Source organism: Cryptomeria japonica, chromosome 7 (assembly GCF_030272615.1).
Source record: "Cryptomeria japonica chromosome 7, Sugi_1.0, whole genome shotgun sequence".
Classification (NCBI taxonomy): domain Eukaryota; kingdom Viridiplantae; phylum Streptophyta; class Pinopsida; order Cupressales; family Cupressaceae; genus Cryptomeria; species Cryptomeria japonica.
The window spans coordinates 298,762,894-298,785,526 of record NC_081411.1 but is presented as its reverse complement, the minus strand read 5'-3'; the positions used below and the strand labels follow the sequence as shown (position 1 = coordinate 298,785,526).

Sequence of the window (22,633 nt, the reverse complement as noted above, 5' to 3'; positions counted from 1 at the left end):
CTTGCTCTTTATATGTTAGGTATAATAACTCACCATCATCCCTCGATTCTTTAGGAAGATTCATCTCTATTTCAAAATCTCTTATTTGTGGTACTATGAGCCGAGAATAACTCTTCTCACTAACTTCAAAATTGTCCTGAAGGTTAGCCCATAAGTCTTCTAACTTAGGTTTGTGTCCATCATATGCTTCAATTTGCCATATGGATCATAGTATTCTCGAGCATAATTAAATTGTTTCAAATGTAGGTCTTGTAACTCTTTCTTAGCTGCCTTAGCCACTTGAATTTTTGAACAAGAAAAATAACCAATTATCACAAAGAAATCAACACCTATTTTGTGCTTCGAAGATAGTAATGATTGCAATCCAACCATCTACCTGACATACTCCAAAAGTATCACCCTGTTATTACAATATCTAGGGAGCGACATGGGATTTCCTGTGAAGCCACTAAGTCTGATATATGTAAAACGTTGATTCTGGAGGAACCAACATCCCCATTCCTTTATTACTGCCATCGCCTTTGGGCTTATTCTGTACCCTTCATCGCTTGTGAGCTTTATGATAACAGGGAAGAGAAAGGCATCATTTATCCTCTTAAAATGTGCTTTTGCCTTGCTCAGAGGGACTTGAATGTAATACTCCCATACCTTCTTCTGCCCTTCTTCATCCCCAAGTTGACCTTCTGTTTGTAGTCCCGAAAACTTACCTACTCGTGCAGCTACCCAAATCACATAAGAAGTAAAGAATAACTTCTTCGCTTTAAGAACATTAATCAATTGTTTATGTATGTTATTTGATAGTATTTGGGCCTAGTCATAATATTGTTTCCCAATCAAAATAGTGGTCATAAACTAGAACATCCATGGGTCAAAATTTCAGCAATCCGGGTTATCGAAGACCTTGCTCAACATGATTATCAGGTCTCGTTGTGGCTCTTTGAAATCATCTCTTAGAATATCACTTGCCTTTAACCTTGTCTTTCTCTCTTCTTCTAGCCAATGTTCATTCATGTGTCTCTTACAGGAAGGAGTATCCTTATCCCAAACTTCTGCAGCCTCCTCCTAAGTAGTCATCAACACTTCATCACTTGAAGGAATACCAAATACAAAGCCCAGCATGTCTGCTGATAAATCTATCACTGTTTGGCCTTTATCATCTATGTATTTCTTGGTGTTTGCATCATAGAATCGTGCAATAGTCATAATAAACTTCGGGGCTTGTACATATTGTTGAAAAATTGTTGCCTCCACTAGCCTCGACCTCTTGATCCTCCTATAAGGAGCATCCAACCTTGGTTTGTCCAACTGTGTTCTAATATCTTCCATCTCAATATGACCTACTTCAGTATCAATCACCAATTTGATCTGGTCTTCCAATTTAGAAGCATAACTCTGATCCTGGTAGTTGTACTTCATTGTTACAGGTACCTTATCCAAATCTTTAACCTTCTTGCTGGATGTTGGGTCCATTTAATTGCTCTAATCTATAAGAAAGAAGCAAAAATTAGCCTATCATATAGTCAAAACATCAATATTATCACCCACTTCAGGACTCTAGGGTTCTGAGGTGGAAAACTTCTTCAAAAACAACTAACATCAAAATTTCAGGGTTCCGAGGTTAAGATAAGCTAAAACAACAAAACTCGGAACTTCGGGGTTCTAAGGTTGAGTGGTTAGAACGGTTCGCGGGACTTTGGAGTTCTTAAGTTCTGGGGTGGCTCAGTTGAAGGTCCAAAAGGTGGTTTAGAGCTCTGTGGTTTCGAGGTTCCGGGGTGAAAAGGTGGCTAAAGGGAAAAACTTCAGAATCCCGAAGATTTGGAGTTCTGAGGTTAGGTCAGGCAAAACAAACGAGCCTAAAGCACACGAAAAAAACACAAACACGCAAAACAAAAAAAGAAAGAAAAAGAAAATCTAAACTAGAAAAACTAGAAAATCTAAACAAGAAACACAAGATGGAATAAATCCACCAACCTAGCGGAAGAAAATGCACAAAACCAAGCAACACGGAGGCACAAACTCGGGAGGTTAGAGCTGAAAACTGGAAGGCTTGAATGCATAAATGAACTTTGACAAGTGTATTCTCCCTATTTTTATCCCCCCATAAGTTGTCCGTACAACCGCCTTAAACACAACCTCGAGAGTCCGGGGTTCAGAACTTCTGAGATGACGAAAAAAAAATTGAACACACCTCGGGACTCCAGGGTTTTGAGGTGTGTTTCAACAACAAGCATGACACCTTGGGATTTTGGAATTCTAGAGTCTCAAGGTAAAACACGAAACAAATTCGGGATTTTGGGGTTTTGAAATATCGATGTTCACAAAAAAAAAAGCGACAAAACACGAAGAACTCAAAATTCTGGGATTCCAAAGGTTCAACTAAAAGAACAAGGCAAGACCTCAAGATCTCGGGGTTCCAAAATTCCAATGTCTAGACCAAAGATAGGAAACAAGTAGAACTCAAAACAAAGCAAAGAACACCTTTGAACTCTGGGGTTCTGGGGTGTAAAAGGAAAAAAATTAAAAAAAGAAAAACTGCAAAAAACAAAGGAAAGGGGACCCATATTTTCAAGACAGGGAAACTGATGGAGTTAGGTATGCAGGGCATAACATAACTCTTGGGTATTCACATTCCCTAGGTATGTACCCCATATCTCATTCCATGAGGAGAACATCTTGGAATGAGGATGCCGCTCTTTCTACTTTTAATTCATGTCTTTGAATTGCATGAACGATGCCAAGTAAGCATAAAATCCATTAAATATATTAAAAAATAATAATTACAAATATAACTCAAAATAAAAGAATTTAAGTGTAAAAATAATAAGGGATTCAATAACAAGTGAGCTTTGGCACCCTTAACTACCTTTGATAGGGTTCAAAAAAGGTTGTTTATAGCTTTGGCGTAAGTTTTACTTAAATAATTAAAGAAATGAACTTTGGGATCCTAAGATTATCTATGTCTTAAGTATTGGAAATCCATAAAATACAAACACTAATAATAATTGGTTATCTCTAAAGGAAAAAAGGATTTATAAAACAATACTCTTAAAACATAAATTATAATTATGTTATTTGTTGGAATCAAAACATTGGAAAGATGATATTAAGATTACCTTTATTGTAACCTTGAAAATGCATAAAATGGGAAATCTAAAATCTCTATATATGAAAATATTAGTTAATATAAAGTATTAGAATTTGAGAAATAGGCATAGAAAGTACTTCAATCTAAAAAATGGATATCCAACGCAAAAAACTAATCTTGAAAAGGATTAAAGAGTTAAATTATTAGGAATTGGGAATAGAGAATCCTCCTTAAAATCTACCAAGAAACTAATTAGAGTTGTCTCCATATCTCCAATTCCAAAAAGAGATATAATGTAAATTTAGGAAGAATTTAGGACTAGAGATATTCCTTATCACTTTCCAAAAGGGAAAAAAAAATGGTAAAATGTAGAATCGATAATTCTCTAAGACTACTATCTTAAGTAAATGGTTGAAATGACAAACTAGATAAGGAAATGAAGGACAAACTAGTCAAGGATTAGGGATGTTGTAGATCAATGCTTTTAAGGAAAATGATTAGGGAATACCTATAAGTTTAATTCTAACACTAAAATAAAGCACAAAATTTAAAGGGAGGTGAAGGGTGAAGGAAACTTGGGGATATCATGTAGGTAGAAACACTTAATTATAAATTCACAAATTTTAAAATGAGTAAATAAGAATCTCACTATCTCACAAACATTTGAATTTAATCAATAATAAGTTGAAAACCGTTGTACCTAAAAAAGTTTAACCTTTATTGCCAAAAAAGTTCCTTTTATGTGTTTTCTTTGGATGGTTGAATGGAAAAAATTGAAAAAAAAAAATCTTTTATATGGACATTTTTTGTTGAAAGGTTTGCAATTGATAGCCTTCTAATATTAAAGCTATCGATATATACAAGAACCTAACATATGATGAATCCATAATTTTTCATGTTAATAAGTTATGGCTTGCAGATTTTTTAGTTAAACAGTGGCAAAAGGTGTTTTCAAGATTATGGAGTAGTCTTGTTGCTCCCAAAGAAAAGTGTTTTAAATGGCTTATGTTTGTCAGTAGGCTGCCTTTCAAAAAAGACCATAACAATTCTGATATTTGCAATATTTGCAGGGTTCCTGAATCAAATAGACATATTTTTTTTGAATGCAGTATTGCTAGAGAAATCTGGTTATTATTTGGTATTTCTACCTCTAACCAATTTACTATGCTTGATGTTCTAATTGGATATATTAAGGGTTTGAAAAAAGACACTAATCTCTTTTGGCATGTTCTTACTACTGAAATTTTATGGTATATATGAAAAATCAGAAATGAAGATAAATTTCAGGGCATAGGTAGGGCCCTTACTGATTCTTTTCGTGGATTCACCCTTCATCGCATTTTTTTGCAGGTTTCTGTGACAATGAATATTGAGAAGCATAAATTCATCTGGTTCATTAAGGATGGAAACACAAAGATGTACCTTCATGAGATGGAGAATGGATACAAATGGAAGCAGACAGTAAGAGGGAAGCAGGATGTCGACTTAGCAATGTAGTGCCTGGGATTAGAGGTTGCCAAAGCTAGAGACCCCGTTAAAGATCAGATCCAGTTGCTCTCAGAATTACTCGAAGGCAAGCAAGTTGTGTGGATGGAGGGTTCCCGGGGATGGACTACGTGGGTGGATGTAAGTCAGGAGAAGATACTGTTGTGACATGGGCAAGGCAATTTTCGACTAGCAGATATGAGCATAGTGGCTCTTTTTTGTATCTAAGCATTATAGTTTCATATGTACAAATATGTATATCTCTGTTTATAACTCTCAGTAATCTCCTAAATCTGTGAAGTTTGGACCAGTGGTCCAATTAGACAATCCGTTCATATTTTTGTAACAATGCTTCTTTCCTTATATGCAATATAAAAAAAAAAAGAAAAGAAAAAAAATCTTTTATATGGACATTTTTTGTTGGAAGGTTTGCAATCGATAGCCTTCTAATGATAACATTTTGGTCAAAAGTTTTGACTGAAACCTTTTCAACCAAAATATTTTTACCCTGAAACCTTTCAATCAAAAGCATCTACGTTTTATCCTTGTTGGTAATCACCTCATTGCTTTTCACAATTATTTAGAATTTTCAGCAATTTAAAATATGGTTTTTAATTTACAAAAATAATATCGAAACAATTTTTGAATTTTTTTAATAATCACAAGTATAAACTTCATTAAGAGTTCTACATTCCATTGGTTTTATATTTAAAAATAAAAATAAAAAATAAATGCCACTCTTATGTAGTCGAAGTTGGAATTTCTTGTTGTGTTGGCTGATTCCTTTATAGAAGTGTGACACAAGTTTGGACTTTTACTCATGGATGAAAAATGTTACAAAAATATGTTTGTAAACAAAAAATTATGTAGAATACAAATAGTAGCTATGATCTAATATTGAGGATGAGAAAGATTTATTGATTACAAAGGATTGCATAGGCCTCTACGATGAATAAATTAAGGAAACCATGTTCAAAGGTCATGATTTTAACTCTCAATCACTCCCAATTAAGAGGTGAGTCAATTCAACTTAATTAAGAAATCAAGAGTTGAACTCTCAATCAAAGGACTAGTTCACTTAATCTAACTAAGACAAAGGTGACCTTCAATAAATGGAGGTGGCACCTAACTACCATTAATCAAGAGTCGATGAGGCAACATGAAAACATTCATGTACCTCAATTCAAGGTATATACTTGATATTATTACTTGCTTAAATGGAAATGATCATTATTGTTACTATCCTAAGTAAACTTATTAAATAGATGCAATATCACACTTAGGATAAATATATTTAAGGTGAATAAAATATTGTGCACCAAGATAAACATTATTAAAATCATTTATTTCTCTTTGGCAAAAAAAAATGCAATATAATAATAAATATGAGGTTTTTCTTCCTTTCCACATAACTTTTAGTAGTCACTGGGTAAGAGATCAAGGGACAAATAAATTTTGGAATTAATTTCTCTTTTTTCAATTAAAGAAACAAACAACAAAGGTTCTTTGGTCATTTACTTCTTTCTATGTGTTTAAGTTTTGTCTATTCAAATGTATAAATTGTTGATATAAACTTGAAATATTATTCTCTTTATGTGCTAAAATTATAATTTTCAATTCAATGTTTTCAAAAAGCTTTTGAAGTAAAGAGAATGGAAGCTATGAAATAATAACTTTGAATGTACTTGAAAGAAAGATTAACAAAGGTATTTCTCTAGTTTAAACAACTCATTTGTATTCAAGACACAGGTAAAAATTCAATGGTCGATAATAAATCCTCAATAATCTAACTAAATGTTATCCCATTTGTTCTGTCGAATCATGAAACTTTACATTGTTGAAAAAGGTAGATACACTAGATTGAAATCATTGGTGTAAAGGCTTGTGAAGGTTGAAAGGAGGCATGTAAGGAGCAAAAATAAAATTTGCGAAGCTGTTTGTGGTCTTAAACTTCAACTATGTTAGAGTTGTTCAATGTAAAAATCTAGGCCTTTTTCTTTATTGAAAAAGGGATATATATATGAATGCATGCTCAAATAATTGATCTAAAGATAATTTCTCTATGATTGGTATCAAGTAGAGTTCAATTGCAAAAAAAAGGAAAAAAAAAGGTTTTTTTGCATACAATAAATCATGCAATTGACTCTAATATAGATTTGCATATCTTTTAACAATTCAATTCGTTTACTAAGATGAACAAATGTTCATTGAGATGATTCAATAAGCGATGGGGCAAACCTACAATTTTGAGTAGAAAGTAAAGATATTTTATCAATAAATTGTATGTGTTTTTTAAGTTATTCAAGATGACTAGAGACAACAAATGAAAAGATCTAAAAGAAATAAAATAACATTTTCAACTTAAGACATTTAATTAAAAATTAAGTTTTATTAATTTTATATTGAATTAATTGACTTTTTTTTTTTTTTTTTAATTTATTCCATTTGTATCCCTTTCTTTTTCATAATTAAATTTGGTAGCCAATTTCAAAATAAGTAAATGAGAAGTGACATATAGTTAGAGAGGTGGTACAAAAAGTATTGCACGGTAATATTCCCTCACCAAAAGGCACACATAAAGTAAAGCTTTTTCCTCCCTAAAAAGATGGTACCTAGTTCCAGCGAGAATGATAATGTTATATAGTTTTTATTTTTTAATTAGGATAATGTTAAATAGTTTTTTAAAATTAATTAATTAATTTATTTTAATTCATTGAACTGCAAGATGTAAGGGTTTCGAGATCGATTATTGATTGTTTAAATATTGTATTATTTTTTAATTAATGTGAAGTTAAATAGAATATGTTCATACAAAAATTATGTCTTTTCATAATTGATTTTCACATATGTAGATTTTGATTTTTAATGTAAAAATATTATTTTATAAAAATTGATATTAAGAATTTGTTAGTTTTGATATTTATAATATAATATAATATTATTGATAGTTATTATTGAAGAGTTCATTAAGAAAGTTTTTCTTTTTGTTTAAATTTGTATTGTCAAGTCAATGGTTTGATGAAAATAATTGAAAACTTGACATCACTATATAGTGATGTATATATGATGCTGATGTATTGGCTACTGATGTAAATCTAATGGTACATTGTATGGAATGTTCTTTTGTTGGTGAATCTTGAATGTGAACAAATGAATTAGGGATTGTGCTTTATTCAGTACCCTAGCTTGTGATTTGAAATATTTTACACTTTATCCAAGTTGTAATAATTAGTTAGAAGGGGGAACATATGCATAAAATGAATGTTGAATGTTTAATGGTTAAATACGTGTCTACAAAAAGTAAATATTTTTAGTTTCACATTGTAAAATTAATCTTGAAAAATGAATGACTTAGATTGCAATCAATTCCAAATCCTTAAAATAACAAAAAAAATAAAATAAAAGTTGAAATAATTATCAACTTCTTAGAAAATAGATTTTATACACTAAACATTACATTAAGAACACACTGTAAAATAAATCCAAAAAAATATTAAATATATATTTTATAATATTAAAAAAAAATCACATTAGTATTGATTCACTCTTTTTTATAGTCGTAATTTAATTAAATAAATAAATGATTTTTCTTATAAAATCAAATCATTCATATCATTTATTTATTCATTTTACCAAACAAGTGTAATTAAGTAAAAAATAACATTTTTTTAAAGAACCATAATTTAATTGTAATGTTATTTTTATTTGGAATTTGTTTTTTATATCATTTAATTTATGCCTCTTGAAAACACTTAGAATCAAGAGGTCAAGTATTCTAAATGATTTTTTTTTTTTAAATTTAATTTATATTAATCTAATAGACTAGTTTAGATTTATTAATTAATAGTTCTATGTATACATAACTTTACGTCAAATGTAGACTCGGTAAATGTACTTTAGCTCATTGATAAAAGAACAAAAGACCATGATAAAGATTCTAGGATTCAAACCATCTCAAATTTAGACATGGTACGTGTTGATTTATATGACTCCTTAGATTTAATTGAAGATCTATATTCTATTTGGTGTCAAGTTTAGATCTTAGGGTTAGTTTTATGTTTATAGATTTATCCTTGTCCACATCGATTTATTATTTCCCTATGTTTACCTATACTATAGTGTCTCCATTTCACTTATATTTGATTTACCTTTTGTTCTACTTTGAAGACTAATTTATAATCATCTTTAGAAGGTTGTTGGTATGTTGCTAGTGGACATATTCTCTTAGATCAACTCTTAGAAAATTATGTAAATGATCCAAGACATAAAAAATTCAATTGTGCAAATACTTCTAGGATGAATGTGAAGATCTAAGTTCATTTATTACCCTAATAGAAGCACATTCCTAGCACGTTTTTCTCCTTAAATACAAATTATTATTAGATGTTCAATAAATGACATTGTATGCCCTTAAATGAAAGTTCATAGCAACAAATCATGCAAACATATGTTTAGTTAGCTCTAGATGGGAAATAAATGGATGAAATTGGCCACAATTTGAATTTACATTTTAAAATTTTAGAGGTTAAATAAATGGGTGGGGTATGCATGTAAGACTAAATCACATTCTAAGTCTAACCTAGTTCAAATTTTGCCATTCTACTTCCAATACATATAAGAAGTTGTAGTTTTAAGTTCTAGTTCTAAGTTACAATTTGAAAGTTATGATCAAAATAATATATATTTATCTTTTGCCCATTAAGATAAAGAGGTGACAAAATCAAGTTAAGAAAAAAATGTTTGAGGATAAGTGCATGGATAGGCCAAATAAATAAAGAATACATGGAAATAAGAAGAAATGTGAGAATATGTGTAAATGGATAGGTATCATCATGGGGAAAGAAACTTAGTTTTATACACGATTACATTATATTTGATATAAATATATTAATCCATTCTCTCAAAATGAACATAACGTAATGAAAAATAGTTAGGCCTTGCCTACTCTTAAAAAGAAGTATTTCGAAGTGACCTCCAAATTTATGACATCAATAGAGTAAGTTATAATTAGAAATATTTATAAATAAATCAAAAAGTCGTATTAGACCAATAATGAGAATGTTTGATTCACAAAAAATCAGTAAAATTAAATTTAATAAAAAATAAAAAATTGGCACCTTTAAAATTAAATTAGATATAAATTTAACATAATAAATACTCCTTACTCTTCAATACTAAACTAAAAAGTATTAGCAATTTATACACTTTTTTATTTAGAATTTTTCATTCACAAAGTCATTGGGAACTCAAGCCTTAAGTTAAAACCTCTCATGGCACAATTCTAGCCTCACCCCTTCTGATGTCGAAGTCTTGCACTCAACAAGACTTTTATGCTTGGTGGGCTCATTAAGAACCATTCCACTTCACCAATAGGCCAAAGACCCATTAACAACAATTTACACACTTAATACCTACAACTAAAAAAATTCAAAATATCTTTTCCTAACAAACCATAATCTTTTGACCTTCTTAATCTACTTTACCAAGTCAAAAAATAGTTTTAAAGGGGGAGGGACCTATAGGTAGACCTAGACAAATAAAGCTATACCATTATTAATCTTTAATAAACATAAGATTTTCACATAATTATTGAGTAAACGGTTTTTTTTTAATATATCTTCAATATCATAAAAAAAATTTAATAAATAATTGAGAACATATATGTAAAAAATATAAGTATAGTTTAAAGAATTGTATGCGAATTTTTAAATCAACATTTAATATTTTAAAAGAAATTTAAGTATTAATTCAAAACTTTGTACATGTTTGTTTCTCAAAAACATTTTATTTATTCGAATTACAATAAACTGTAAAATTCTAATATCTCTTCTTGAATAAAATTTATTTTAAAATTAATTTTTATTATTAAATATAATTTATTACTAATGGGCTTTTGGTTTGCTATTGAAGTTTAATGATTCCTAATGAGCTTGCCAAATATCAAATCTTAATGAGTGCAAGGCTTCCCACATCAGCATCATAAGAGATGAAGTCCGATCCTACCCAAAATTTGACGACATAATGAATGAAAAACCTTCCATAAAAAATAAATATAAGATTTAATTAAAATCTAATATTTCTTATTGAAAATTTTATTTTCCTATAATAATAAATGATGACTATTCAAATAAGTAGAAGTTAGAGAAACTACCCACATTTGTATATTATTTTTAAAAGCACTTGGATACGTTGCCATACGTCTACTTTAAAAACTGTAACTGGGGACCGAAAAGCTCTCATTATTATTAAGACTCAACATTCGAAAAATAATAATTATTACACATAAAGACCTTTCCAATCGAAGCATTTTTACCTTCTCCAACGTTCCAATTTTTCAAAAAACATTAATAAAATGACAAATAGTATAAAACTGAAAATACAGTTGCAGATTCAAACGATCAAGACAGCCAAAAAAAGTTGAGCAGAACATAATTGACCGTATTTTAACTTATTCGTATGAAGTTTGAATAAGATTGTAGAGCGGCGTCCCATTTCCAATCCCACTTATTTCCTGATTTTGAGCCCGAATTACTTCCCCCGTTGAATTTCTATTCATTTGGGTCATTTTCATGGTCCAAAAATTTATGCCTTCCAGGCATGAAAAAGACTAAGGACCATGCCTATATCACTTTACAGGAGTAGTAGTTATATCAAGAAACAGGCCCACAAGGTAAAATACCATTCCCATACCTTATTTCATGGAGTAGAGTAGTTTGTGATGATTATATAACATAATTATGTTGTTGGTACTGTTAAGATTGAGGCAGAGAGTAGTGAATCCCCTCCTTTCAGTGCCCAAAAGCTTTGTGATGTCAACTCACTCACTGTTGAAGACCGGCACGCAGAGCTTCTAGCCATCTGGCAGGTAATTTATTTTCATTCATGTTAATCTTGTGGAAGTATATTCAATCTTCTGATTATGCTAACAAATTGCTATGAACTGCTTTATTGGTCCTTTTTTCAAAAGGAGATTGGAGAAGACCAGGCCAAAAAGCTTGAGGAGCTTCGAGAGATTATATCTGCTGCTCTGGATCAAATTTACGAGAAGGTAGGCTAGATGTAGTTTTACAGTCCCATTGACCTATTTGGTCATTTTGTGCAGAGATCAATGTAATTTGATGGAATTTGGTATTGTGAACAGGCAATGGAAGAATGTGTTCGTAAGAGGATGGCTTTAGAAGTGAGTATTGCAGAGAGTGAAAAGAGGCTGAAAGAACGCTTAGGCCCTAATGTTTCTCAGGTAAATCAGTAGGACTGATTGGATTGTTCCAAATAGGATTTTAGCTCTTGATGCAGGGGTCTGCAGAACAACTCAAATTTCTTGTAGCTTTTTTTTTTTTTTTGGAGCTTACTTATTTTGTATGTACAGTAGATTATTAGTAAACTTATATGCAAAGTAGATCAGATGAAAGTAGTGCATCATCAAATACCCTAGTGCGGTCTTTTCGTGTGAATTTGTACTTAAAGGCAAATAGACCAAAGTTCGATCTCTTGTGGGAGTGATAGTAAGTTCCTCATAGAAACCCGGTTTAATTTATTTCTGGAGGATTTGCATTTACACGTAGTTCTCCCTTGTTCATTTTGGCTGGGCCTGTTCTAGCCCTTGAGAGGCTAGAATAAAGCCAATTGCAGTGAGGGTCTTACTATATACCCCAGTTTGTTGGTTTGAGTAGATTTGCATTCAGAAGTAAATGAATCAAGTTCCTTTGATTCTCAGCCCTGTTCTTGCCCTTCAGAGGCTACCAAAGGAGAATTTAAATAAACAAAATGCCTCATCGAAGGCCCCAGTTTGGTCTTTTGTTGTGGATTTGCATTTATCGATAGATTACCTAAGTTCTTTTGATTCTGGACCAGTTCTAGACCTTGAGAGGATGGATTTGTAATTCCATGTAAAAGACCCAAGTTCATTTGACTCTAGGTCTGTTCTATGACCTATTCCTTATGAGGAAAAAAATAGTTTTGGCTATTTGTGTTCAAATTCGTAAACCATAGTAGTGGCACTGCCTTATCCTGTAAAGAAGCCTGAACTCTTATATACTTTGGAAGACAACCTGTCATTGCCCTTTCCTTTTCTTGCACTGCAATTTTTTCAGTCGCTGTTTTGTTGCTATCCAAAACATGATTGGTCTATGCTTCTTTGCAGCCATATTAAATGAAGATAAATAGGCCATGTTTAAGTCTCTCTGCAAGCACATCATCCAAGCCCCACATACATATGCAAGGAAAGAGCAAAATGTTTAAAAGTTACAAGGATGGTGCTTTAGAGCCTTCTTGTAGAGATTCTTCTGCAGACCCTACTGCTGAAAGAGCGGTCACTCTTAGCTCTCCAAGTGCATCCTGTAAACTTTTTGTGCAGATAAGAAATCCACGAAATCTAGGGAATTCCCTGCCTATTATAGCATTCAATATAAATAAGAGCATCTCTCTTCTCATCTCGTGCAAAGGCTATGCCAGGATAGTTACACAATGTGGACATGCCTACATCAAATCCTGCACATATGAGCAAAGAATCTCAGTTTTTTATAATTATCTTGCTTCACTTCATGTTCATTCATCCCTAGAATGGGCTTTGGGCTGCGCCTAATCACACGAGAAGCACTTTGAACTGTTTTACAAATAGAATAAGACAATGACATTCAAGTTATCCAAAACTTACTGCTTGTGTCCACCTGCCACACAGAGTCAGTTTGGAACAGAGGAACTCACTAAACATAATCATGCCACGTGCTTGAACAGTTCAAAATAACCTCTTTTAACATTATTAGAGCACACTAAACTTTGTCACACTCATCATCATTATTTAGAGTAGTTAAAAAGCAAAGAGAAATCCTGGACACTATATTTGATCTACTGCTGACCTGGTTAGCTACAGGCAAGAGCATACCTTATACCACATGAAGGGTGAGGAGCCTGAGGACATCTATTTGTTTCTTACACATTCTAATATTGAGGAAAGGGAAGCCTTGACTATAATTGTTCTCTTTATTGTATATTGTAATATACTTTGATCGTAAAGAGCTTTGGTTGTTTTAAGATTTAATCTTGTGAAGCAATGAATTCTTTTCTTCAAATTTGTGTTTATCTATTCGACTTGCACTACACTTTCCAGTATGGAAAGTATATGGATTTAAGTTTTTATGTATGTCGGCATGGTATAAAAATTCCTTTCACTCATGCCTACAACCTGAGGCCCTTCTCCACTAAATGGTCTGAGTTTCTTGCAGGCAATAACCCCACGAGACTTGCCATTGCAGATCAGGCTAAGCAAGAACATATCACAGCTACAGAGCTTGGATAATGAAAGAGTTAGTGGTTATGGCTGGGTTGGAGGTCTGCTTGTGATATCTGAGCTCCGGAAAAGGATAATCAATTTACGAGAGGCCTTAGATCTCCCACCATGCAATGCAGCAGCAACTTTAGATGAGGTATTTCAGTATTGTCCCAGTTAAAAAAAGACGACACCCAGCTTTACTCTTCAGCTACTCAGGTGTTGCTTTTCTTGGGTTTGGATTCGGTATTTCTACATTCTTGGAAATTTTCCATCTTGATTAATAAATTATTTCACTATCTGTTTATTGTAGTTATTGTTAAGCACCATGGAAGCACTTCAGAAGATGTGTCCTGGGAAAATACCTTCAACATTTGCTTTTTCATCTGTGGAGAGAGATCAGAAGCCTATTTTCCAGGTATTTATAGTGTTATTTGGTTAAATTGATTTTTGGTTGTATGCTTTTCATCTTGTAAATACATAGTTTTGAAACATTCTGATGCACTGTAGAGATTGCAACGGTTTTATTTGACACTTCGAGCTATAGAAGATACTTGGGTAGACTCATTTGCTCACAAGGGAGGTCGGCCTTTTGGAGAGAAATGGGAAAATGATGAAAGTCTTGGAGAACTAGATTCATCTTCTAATAGGAGTTTAACGAGAGCAGATTCTAAAAACAGCAAGAGTCAATGCCATAAGCGAAAGCCATCTGAGGAGGCTTCCAACTTGGAACAACTAAGTATGTTGTTTTTCTGAAATTCACAAATCTTTGGTGCTTTGGAGATATAAACTGTTCAGATATGCTCAAAATTTTACTTAAGTTTTGCAACAGGAAGAAAGAAAAAAAAATTCACAAAGAAAATTTGTTACTTGTTGTGCAGGTAAGAAGATTTTTGACAAGCTGGATTATATAAGTAGGCGAGCTAAGTATGTACTTGATATGACAGATGACAATGATTGCCAAAGCACCTTAACCTGTGAGATTTCAGATTATTCAATATCCTCACAGCCCTTGGAAGGTGAATATTTGGGTAGTGACTTTGAGGTAGAGAGCAAGCTTTACAGCCAATCTCCAATTACCCCAACTTCTGTTTTACCAGAAAGCACTCAAGATTCAGTTATTCCAGGTAGTTTCGTTAATGCTTATGTTCCACCTCTACTTTGGCCTCCAAAAACGTTGGTTATTAATAATTCTCATCCACTTCCTTTTATGAATAGTCCTGCTAATATTGGACCCCAAGGAAAGGTAAAAACAAGTCAAACTGGAAAGGCAATCAATCATGTTAACCTATCCACTTGTGATAATCCAGAACTCCAAGATAGAATTCAAAGTTCCAAGCTTACCAATCCAGCTTCCATAAGTAGACAACCATTACAGATAATTAAAAACACCATTCCAGGGAATGCAAACCCCAATGACAATAGTTCTGTAAAACAGATCTTTCCACCTCTAGCAATGGTCCCACCTCCACCTCCACCTCCACCACCACCACCTCCTCCATCCTCAACCATTGTACGAGTTAAACATCCACCTCCACCCCCACCTCCACCCTCAACCGTTGTACGAGTTAAACATCCTCCTCCACCCCCACCTCCACCCTCAACCATTGTACGAGTTAAACATCCACCTCCACCTCTACCTCCAACTCCACATCCACCTCCACCTCCAACTCCACCTCCACCTCCACCTCCACCTCCAAGCATTGGATCCATTACACCTCAACCTCCAATCATTGGATCAATTACACCTCCACCTCCACCCCCGCCGCTTTCAAATGCAAATAAAGCCTTGCGCCCACGGAAGTCAAATACGAAGTTGAAAAGATCAAGTCAGATAGGTAACCTCTACAGATCTTTGAAAGGCAAAGTGGAGAGGGCTGGTGAAACCAATGAATCATTACACTCTCGCAGAAAAATGGTTGGTCGCAGCAGTAGTAGCAGCTCTCAAGGCATGGCTGAAGCCCTTGCTGAAATAACTAGAAGGTCAACTTCTGTGCAAGAATCTTCACTTCCATTCTTCTGTAATTTTACTACTTATATCCAGAATCAAGTTGTCCTTTTCAAAATTATGTACTTATGCATGTTTACAGATTAATGAAGTGATCTGCAAATAGAGATAAACTACAAATAGAATCGCACAGAGAAAATACGTTCTAGGATCTCTGATTTAAAACTATCCTGTTGAATGCTTGGGAATCTTGTCTTATTTAGTTGGGTTCCGTTTCAAAGACAGGTCATCTTATTTTCGGCAGATAGAAGAAGATGCACAGCGTTTTGCAGCCCCAATTATGGAGATGAAGCATGCAATCGAGTCCTTTCAAACACGAAACATGGATGAGTTGTTGAAGTTTCATCGCTATGTTGAACTTCACCTGGAAGACTTGACTGATGAAACCCAGGTACAGCAGGGTGGAAACAGATTAATTTGCTTAAAAAACTAAAAATTCAAGAGCTACATTGCCATCTGTTCCTTTTTGGCTTACATTTTTCCTGCCTTTAAAAGCTTAGTAACCATGTTTGGCAATGCATAGGTTTTGGCAAGATTTGAAGGTTTCCCGACCAAGAAACTGGAGATAGTCCGTTCTGCAACAGCACTTTATACAAAATTAAGTTCAATAGCCGATCACCTTGCAACATGGAAGGTTGTGCCTCCATTGTCACGGCACCTCGATAAGGTCACATGCTATTTTGACAAGGTGAGAGATACTCCTTGTATTTGTTAGTCTCATTCCAATAAAGTCAAGTTCTCTGGTTTTAGCTCCTGAAAAACAGTCTATGCGATTGTTGAACTTAATGATTGAATTACCCAACTCAGTTTTCAATAATTCAGTGACCTAATTTTGTAAGGCACAACCTAGCCAGAAAGATTCATAGGTGTATGAGACCTCTTGTAAGAGCAAGGGAACTTTATCTTATATATAAATCACTTGAACTTGTAGTTCTGTTACAGAAACCCAATGGCAATGGCAAGGCCATTTGTAAGCCTGCCGTCACATTTCTGTCCATTACAAACATTGCAAAGGGGTTTTGCATTTTCCCTTGAAAGATTCATTGAACTACAATTTTTCACATTTCCCCTCTGTTAAGCTGCATTTTTAGAAAGATCAAACAAAAATCCTCTGCATATGTTTTGGTAGGTAGGTAGCTTTGGAAATGGCTAGTCATTATGATGCACCATGACATCAATGGTTGGATGCTATATAACTGAAGTTTTGACTTCTCATCAATGAGGACTATTGTTATTCATTTGAGTTGATGGTATAGTGAACAAGCTGCAAGTGATCCTCATCGATGAAAAGTCAAAACTTCAATTATGTAGCATCCAACCATAGATACCATGATACATCCTGATGAATGGATAGCCATTTCCCATAGTTTTTGTTTTTAGGAATCCAAGTTCAACCTTACTTTGAGAAGAAGATTCAATATAGGTTTCCTTTATGTTACTGGCATCCAATTTTTCAAGTCTTGTTATCCAGCTGATATGAGAGCTGGCATCCAATTTTTCAAGTCTTGTTATCAAGAAGGTAGAATTCTCTGTTTTCCGGTTCCATCTCTCTAACAACTAGAAAATTAGTAGTATAGATTTTTGGAAATCTAATTTGAAATGTTGGCTGGTGAGAACCTAAAAACTTTAACTACAAGAAAATGGTATTTGTGTCAAGCTTAAACTTGCAGAAAACAATACTGATGGACTTGCCTTGTGTAGATCAAGATGGAGGTAGAGACATTGGAGAGGGTGAAGGATGAAGAATCAAAGTGCTTTGAGAGTCATAAAATCTTCTTTGATTTTAATATACTTATTCGTATCAAAGAGTCCATGGTCGATGTTTCCTCTGACTGTATAGCTTTAGCATTGCAGGTCAGTCACTAGAGGCTTGAAAACATCTAATTCCATAGAGAGATCAATAGTTTCCTGTAACTTGGAAGATTTTCGATATGCCTTATAACTGGAGGATTTGTTTTCAAACTTTCTAACAGGAGAGTAAGAGAGCCAAAGAAGCTGCTAGAAGGGTAGAATGTTACTTCTCAGCTGGATATGATGACCTTCAATTACGAAGATGCTTGCAGATGCTGTGGAAAACATTTCAGCTATCTTTTAGAGTTTACAATTTTGCAGGGGGGCAGGATGACCGAGCAGAGGAATTGACTTATGCATTGGCCAAAGAAATGGAAACATATCCTCAACATTCTTGGAACCTTTAAAGGTACCTCCTCCTGATGATATCTTGTCCATCTTGACATTGGAATTCCCAATAACTTATTGGATTTTAGTTTTAGGTGTACTATCCAGTGAGATTGCAAATCATCAGAGTAAGAAACAGGAAAATGTACACCTTTATTGTTATCTTGTAACACAGTATTTCGTAGGGATTGAGTGTAATTCATAATTGGTGGTGTTTATATCTTGAAAACACCAATAAAAAGAGAAAAAAAAGGACTCGCTGTTAAAAATTTACATTGAAATAACTTTCTCCCATGTTTGTAGAAAACTGTGGTGGTTGCCCCATATTGCCATCCTACGTGGTGTGTGTCTATGCATTGTTGAGCTTTATGTATCATGTAATGTCAGGTTGAAGATATTTTAGTTGGAGAATTTTATATCAAATCTAAATCAATAAAAAATTGAAGTGTCAAGGAAGATACTTATTTGTGAAGGGATCATATATAATTACAAATGTTTCCATTGTTGACGGGCTTCAAGGTGGATTATAGTTGTGCAAGTCATTAGCATATTAGATGGTGAAGGTGGACTCAATTAGACCAACATGTTGCCCTTAGCTTTAGATATCATAAAAGTGACTTTCCATATAATAAGCCATTGGCTCGTTTTAGTCAATTTAAAATGTTTTGATTAAGATAAGTTGATTTTGAAAGGATCATAAATCTTGTACATTTAAGACAAGTTAGTTTTGAAGGGACTATAAATTGATCATTTTGAAATGTCAACATTCTTGAAATTTGAACATTTTTCTTGAAATTTCTTGATTACAGTTTTTAGAGATCTAAGAACAAATGCAAATCTTTGGTGGTCTAAAACTAGTTGCAAATATCTATTATTACTTTTCTTAATATTGGACTAGTTAAAGATTCCTTGTAATCCTTAGAGATCTAAGACTAATTATGATGACTTTCAATTACAAATATTTTAAGTTATTGGTGCTAAATTTATTTATTGTGATTCCTTACTATGACTCAAATCTATGAGCAATGTGTAAGCCACTAGTAACTGATGTCAGTGACACCAAAAACAGTACTACTTTAAACACTGATCGGTAGATACACTTAACAAGTTTGTAAAACAATATGCATGCAATCCAAATTGATATAACAACATCCACAATAAGTAAAACATCCACCATAACACAAGTGTTTATACGTGGAAAACCCAAATGGGAAAAACCTCGGTGAGATGGGACTCACAAGTTAACTATCTGTAGTAATAGATAACTGACCGGTTAAGGTCTGCAAAAAGTTGCTCTGCAAGGAGTGGATCCTGTTAAAGATCCCAAAGCTTAGTTAAAAGCTATACCTTGTAAAAGGTAGCACCCAGTTAGGAGTAACCTCGGTAGAGGATTTCTGAATCCAAACTAATGGATCACCTGGTTAGAGGATTTGTACAATGAAGCTTGTTAGAGCTTACTCGGTTAGGGGATTTGACTGTTGCAGTGATTAGAAAACAACAGGTGGTGTGATCTAGTAGTAGCACAACTTGCTTATATAGATCCTCTTTTGTGCACTCAACACTTCTTTACCAGCATACTCTGCAACTTAACACTTCTACCTTCGCACAAATCAGGAAAATAACATATCTCCTTCACTCATACAAAATAAATCATTGTGATGTCAATATATAGACATTTAGATTTCATGTCGGCCTCTAGAAATCATATCACAATTTCCTAGGTGCAGTGTATCTGGTCAAACAATCATAATTCATTACAAAAATACCGCCAAAAATTGTCGGTGAGGATAACTCATCACGATTAGTGATAACTCATCACATAATCAATGAATACTGGTTGGAACAATGATACCAGTTGGAGTTAAACATATAAACCATTTATCCTTTGATGATCCTTTGATAATCTCTGCTGGATCTTCAGGTTGATGTCAAGTTATGTATATCCACTGGTTGTCTCTATGTATATACCGGTTGTCACCACGTACCGGTTAGATATAAACCTCTAGTATACCGATTGTAGTATAAACAACTTTGAAGTCACATCGGTAGACAATATGAACATATGTGTGTGTATGTGTTTCATCAATGACAACATATGATGAAGTTATTCATTACAATCATCATCAAGCCAATAGTAACTACAATTAAACCACACCTCTATTACTTATGTTTAATTACCTATGTACTTATACATATATACATACATATAATGTATATGTGTATGTATAAATGTACACACATAGACATATGTATATATGTACATATATGTGTGTTGTGTATATATAATACATATATATGTATGTATATATATTTATATATACATTTATATTTATTTAGATATGCACATGTGTGTGTATATGTGTATATATATACATCTATATATACATGTGTGTGTGTGCACACACACCCCACACACAAATTGATTCAATATCCATCGGTCCAAAAATATTTGAGTGAATAATTTCCAATTTACTCTTAAATTTATTACTACTTGAAGGAAATGATTTTTTGTTTTGTTTACCAAACACACAATGTTCACAAATTTGAAAACTATCATCAAAATAAGAAAAATCATCTAACAAATTTTTATTCAAAATGGTTTTTAAACCATTCTCACTAATATGGTCTAATCTATGGTGTTGCACCATATGAGTATTTTTAGATTCAGTTGCATCGGTAGAGTTAACAACAATAGTGACTTCAAGCTTAAATAAAATCTCCTTCCTTGTCCCCCTTTGTTACCACCAAGTTTCATCTTGCCAATTTGCAACAATGCTTTTCAAATGTTACATGTTGTTAGTATATTACATCATTAACTCCATATTGTTAGTTTGTTTATGCTTAAGGATATCAAGTTTCCACAATCCATAGCGAATTAATGTAGTTGTTTTTGGATTAGATTGTGTAAAGATTTTTTTACATCAACGTTTTGGATCATTAACACCCAAATCTTGTTCAAGGAAGACAACTTCTTTAAGAGAAAACTTAAAGAAGCCATTGAAATCAATAGTCATCGTGATGATGGGTGGAGTTTGAGTTGTTTGTGGCCCCCCTTGTTATTCACCCTTAAGAATCCCCATCACCATTCTTAGCTCCTAGTTTTTTGTTCGTTTCTTGTCCTCATCGGCTTCGTGCGTTCCCTTGTTTTCTCTGTGGAGATTCTCCTACCCCTTCTTTCTCTAAGCCCTTTGCTTTCCCTAGTATTGGTCCTTTGGTTTGATTTTGTTCCTCTTGGTTTTCCTTGTTTTTTGTCTTGTTTCTTCCTAGTCATGGTTGGGTTGTCCTTTCTTGTGGCCTCTCCTACTTATCTTATTTTTTCTTTTTTTTTTAATTTATTTTTGGGGTCACACACACACATTTGTTTTTAAGTAAGTTTTTTTTTTCTTTTTCTATTCTTTGTGTAGTGTCCACCCTTGATTGGACTTTCATTCCATTTTGATAGACATGTTTAGACCTTTATCTTATGCACGATGTATATGTTTAGACTTGATTAGACTTATTGATGCTATGGATTATGTTCGTGATCAGTTATGACTCTATATGTTTCAGTCGATTAGCATGATGTTAGATACCATGTGGATTCATGCTATCCTATGATGATGTTATCTTGTCGATTATATGACTTGATGGATTTTACATGTATTCATATGTGTTTGATGGATTATTTTGTTTATGCATCGATGATGAATAGTAGTACTAACCCTAATCCTTGATTATATGCATACATGATGATTATTGGTTGTGCACTGTTTGACTGTCTTTGTGGAGAATCAACATCACATCACTCATTGCGAGTAGGATGTGCCATTATGAGGTTCTACCACTTGTCTGTTATATATGTACATGTACATGCATTGATATTTGTTGTTGCAGGACTTGCAGGTACTAGACACTTATTCCTCCTGGGTCACTAGGTGTGAGCTCCCTTGGCTTTATAGGTACGAGTGTGTCTCAATCCCAATGGTAATATGTGGTTTCAAAGTTGACGTCGGTTCCCCTTGCACACTCTAGGTTTAGTTTGGCACATGTGTATGTCGTCAGAGTTGGCACGATTCGTCAAGTGGTTTGTCAGTTGTCAGTTGGTCGCCCTAGGTATGCGAGTATGTGGTATGATTTAATTGTTTATTTATATGACTATTGGTGCTAGATTGATAATTTAAATTTAATTGGTGATTATATAGTTATAATGTTTATTTTGATTTATTAGATTTAATGATTTTTTATTATTTGGTAATTGATAATTATTATTAAAGGTTGCAAAAGGTTTTATTTAACATTTAATTGTTTATAATTTTATTTATTTATTTGTGTTTATTTATTGTTTATAGTTTATTTTATTTATTTAATATTTAATTTTTAATTTAATCTTTATTTAATTCAATATTGTGGAGTCTTAAATATTTAATTAATGAACTTTCCCTTGCTTTATTTAATTAAGTCTATGTCTAATTTATAAGGTATAGTTGTTTAAATATTATTTGGGGGAAAACCATAGGTTAAAATAAAATATAAACCCCCCACTTGATATATATTAATGCATTAAAATATTATTATTATTCTCTCTTTTGATTTTTAAAATCTCCTTGAGAAAAGTCAATGAGAAATAATA

At 33.1% G+C, this 22,633-nt stretch overlaps 1 protein-coding gene across 2 annotated transcripts; it reads left to right on the top strand.

Annotated features, from left to right (window-relative positions):
* Positions 1-10,993: 10,993 nt before the first annotated feature.
* Positions 10,994-18,496, top strand: LOC131076396 (uncharacterized). Of its 2 annotated transcripts, none has more exons than XM_058013544.2 (12): positions 10,994-11,240; positions 11,328-11,435; positions 11,538-11,618; positions 11,712-11,810; positions 13,795-13,995; positions 14,152-14,256; positions 14,349-14,577; positions 14,720-15,859; positions 16,068-16,237; positions 16,370-16,534; positions 17,548-17,700; positions 17,820-18,496. In XM_058013544.2, the coding sequence occupies exons 1-12, from the start codon at positions 11,187-11,189 to the stop codon at positions 18,042-18,044; spliced, it is 2,730 nt and encodes a 909-aa protein (XP_057869527.2). In that variant the 5' UTR covers positions 10,994-11,186; the 3' UTR covers positions 18,045-18,496. The 2 variants fall into 2 exon arrangements, with proteins under 2 accessions (XP_057869527.2, XP_057869528.2); XM_058013545.2 differs by having other exon boundaries at positions 10,997-11,240; positions 14,720-15,821; positions 16,072-16,237.
* The last annotated feature ends 4,137 nt before the right edge of the window (positions 18,497-22,633 follow it).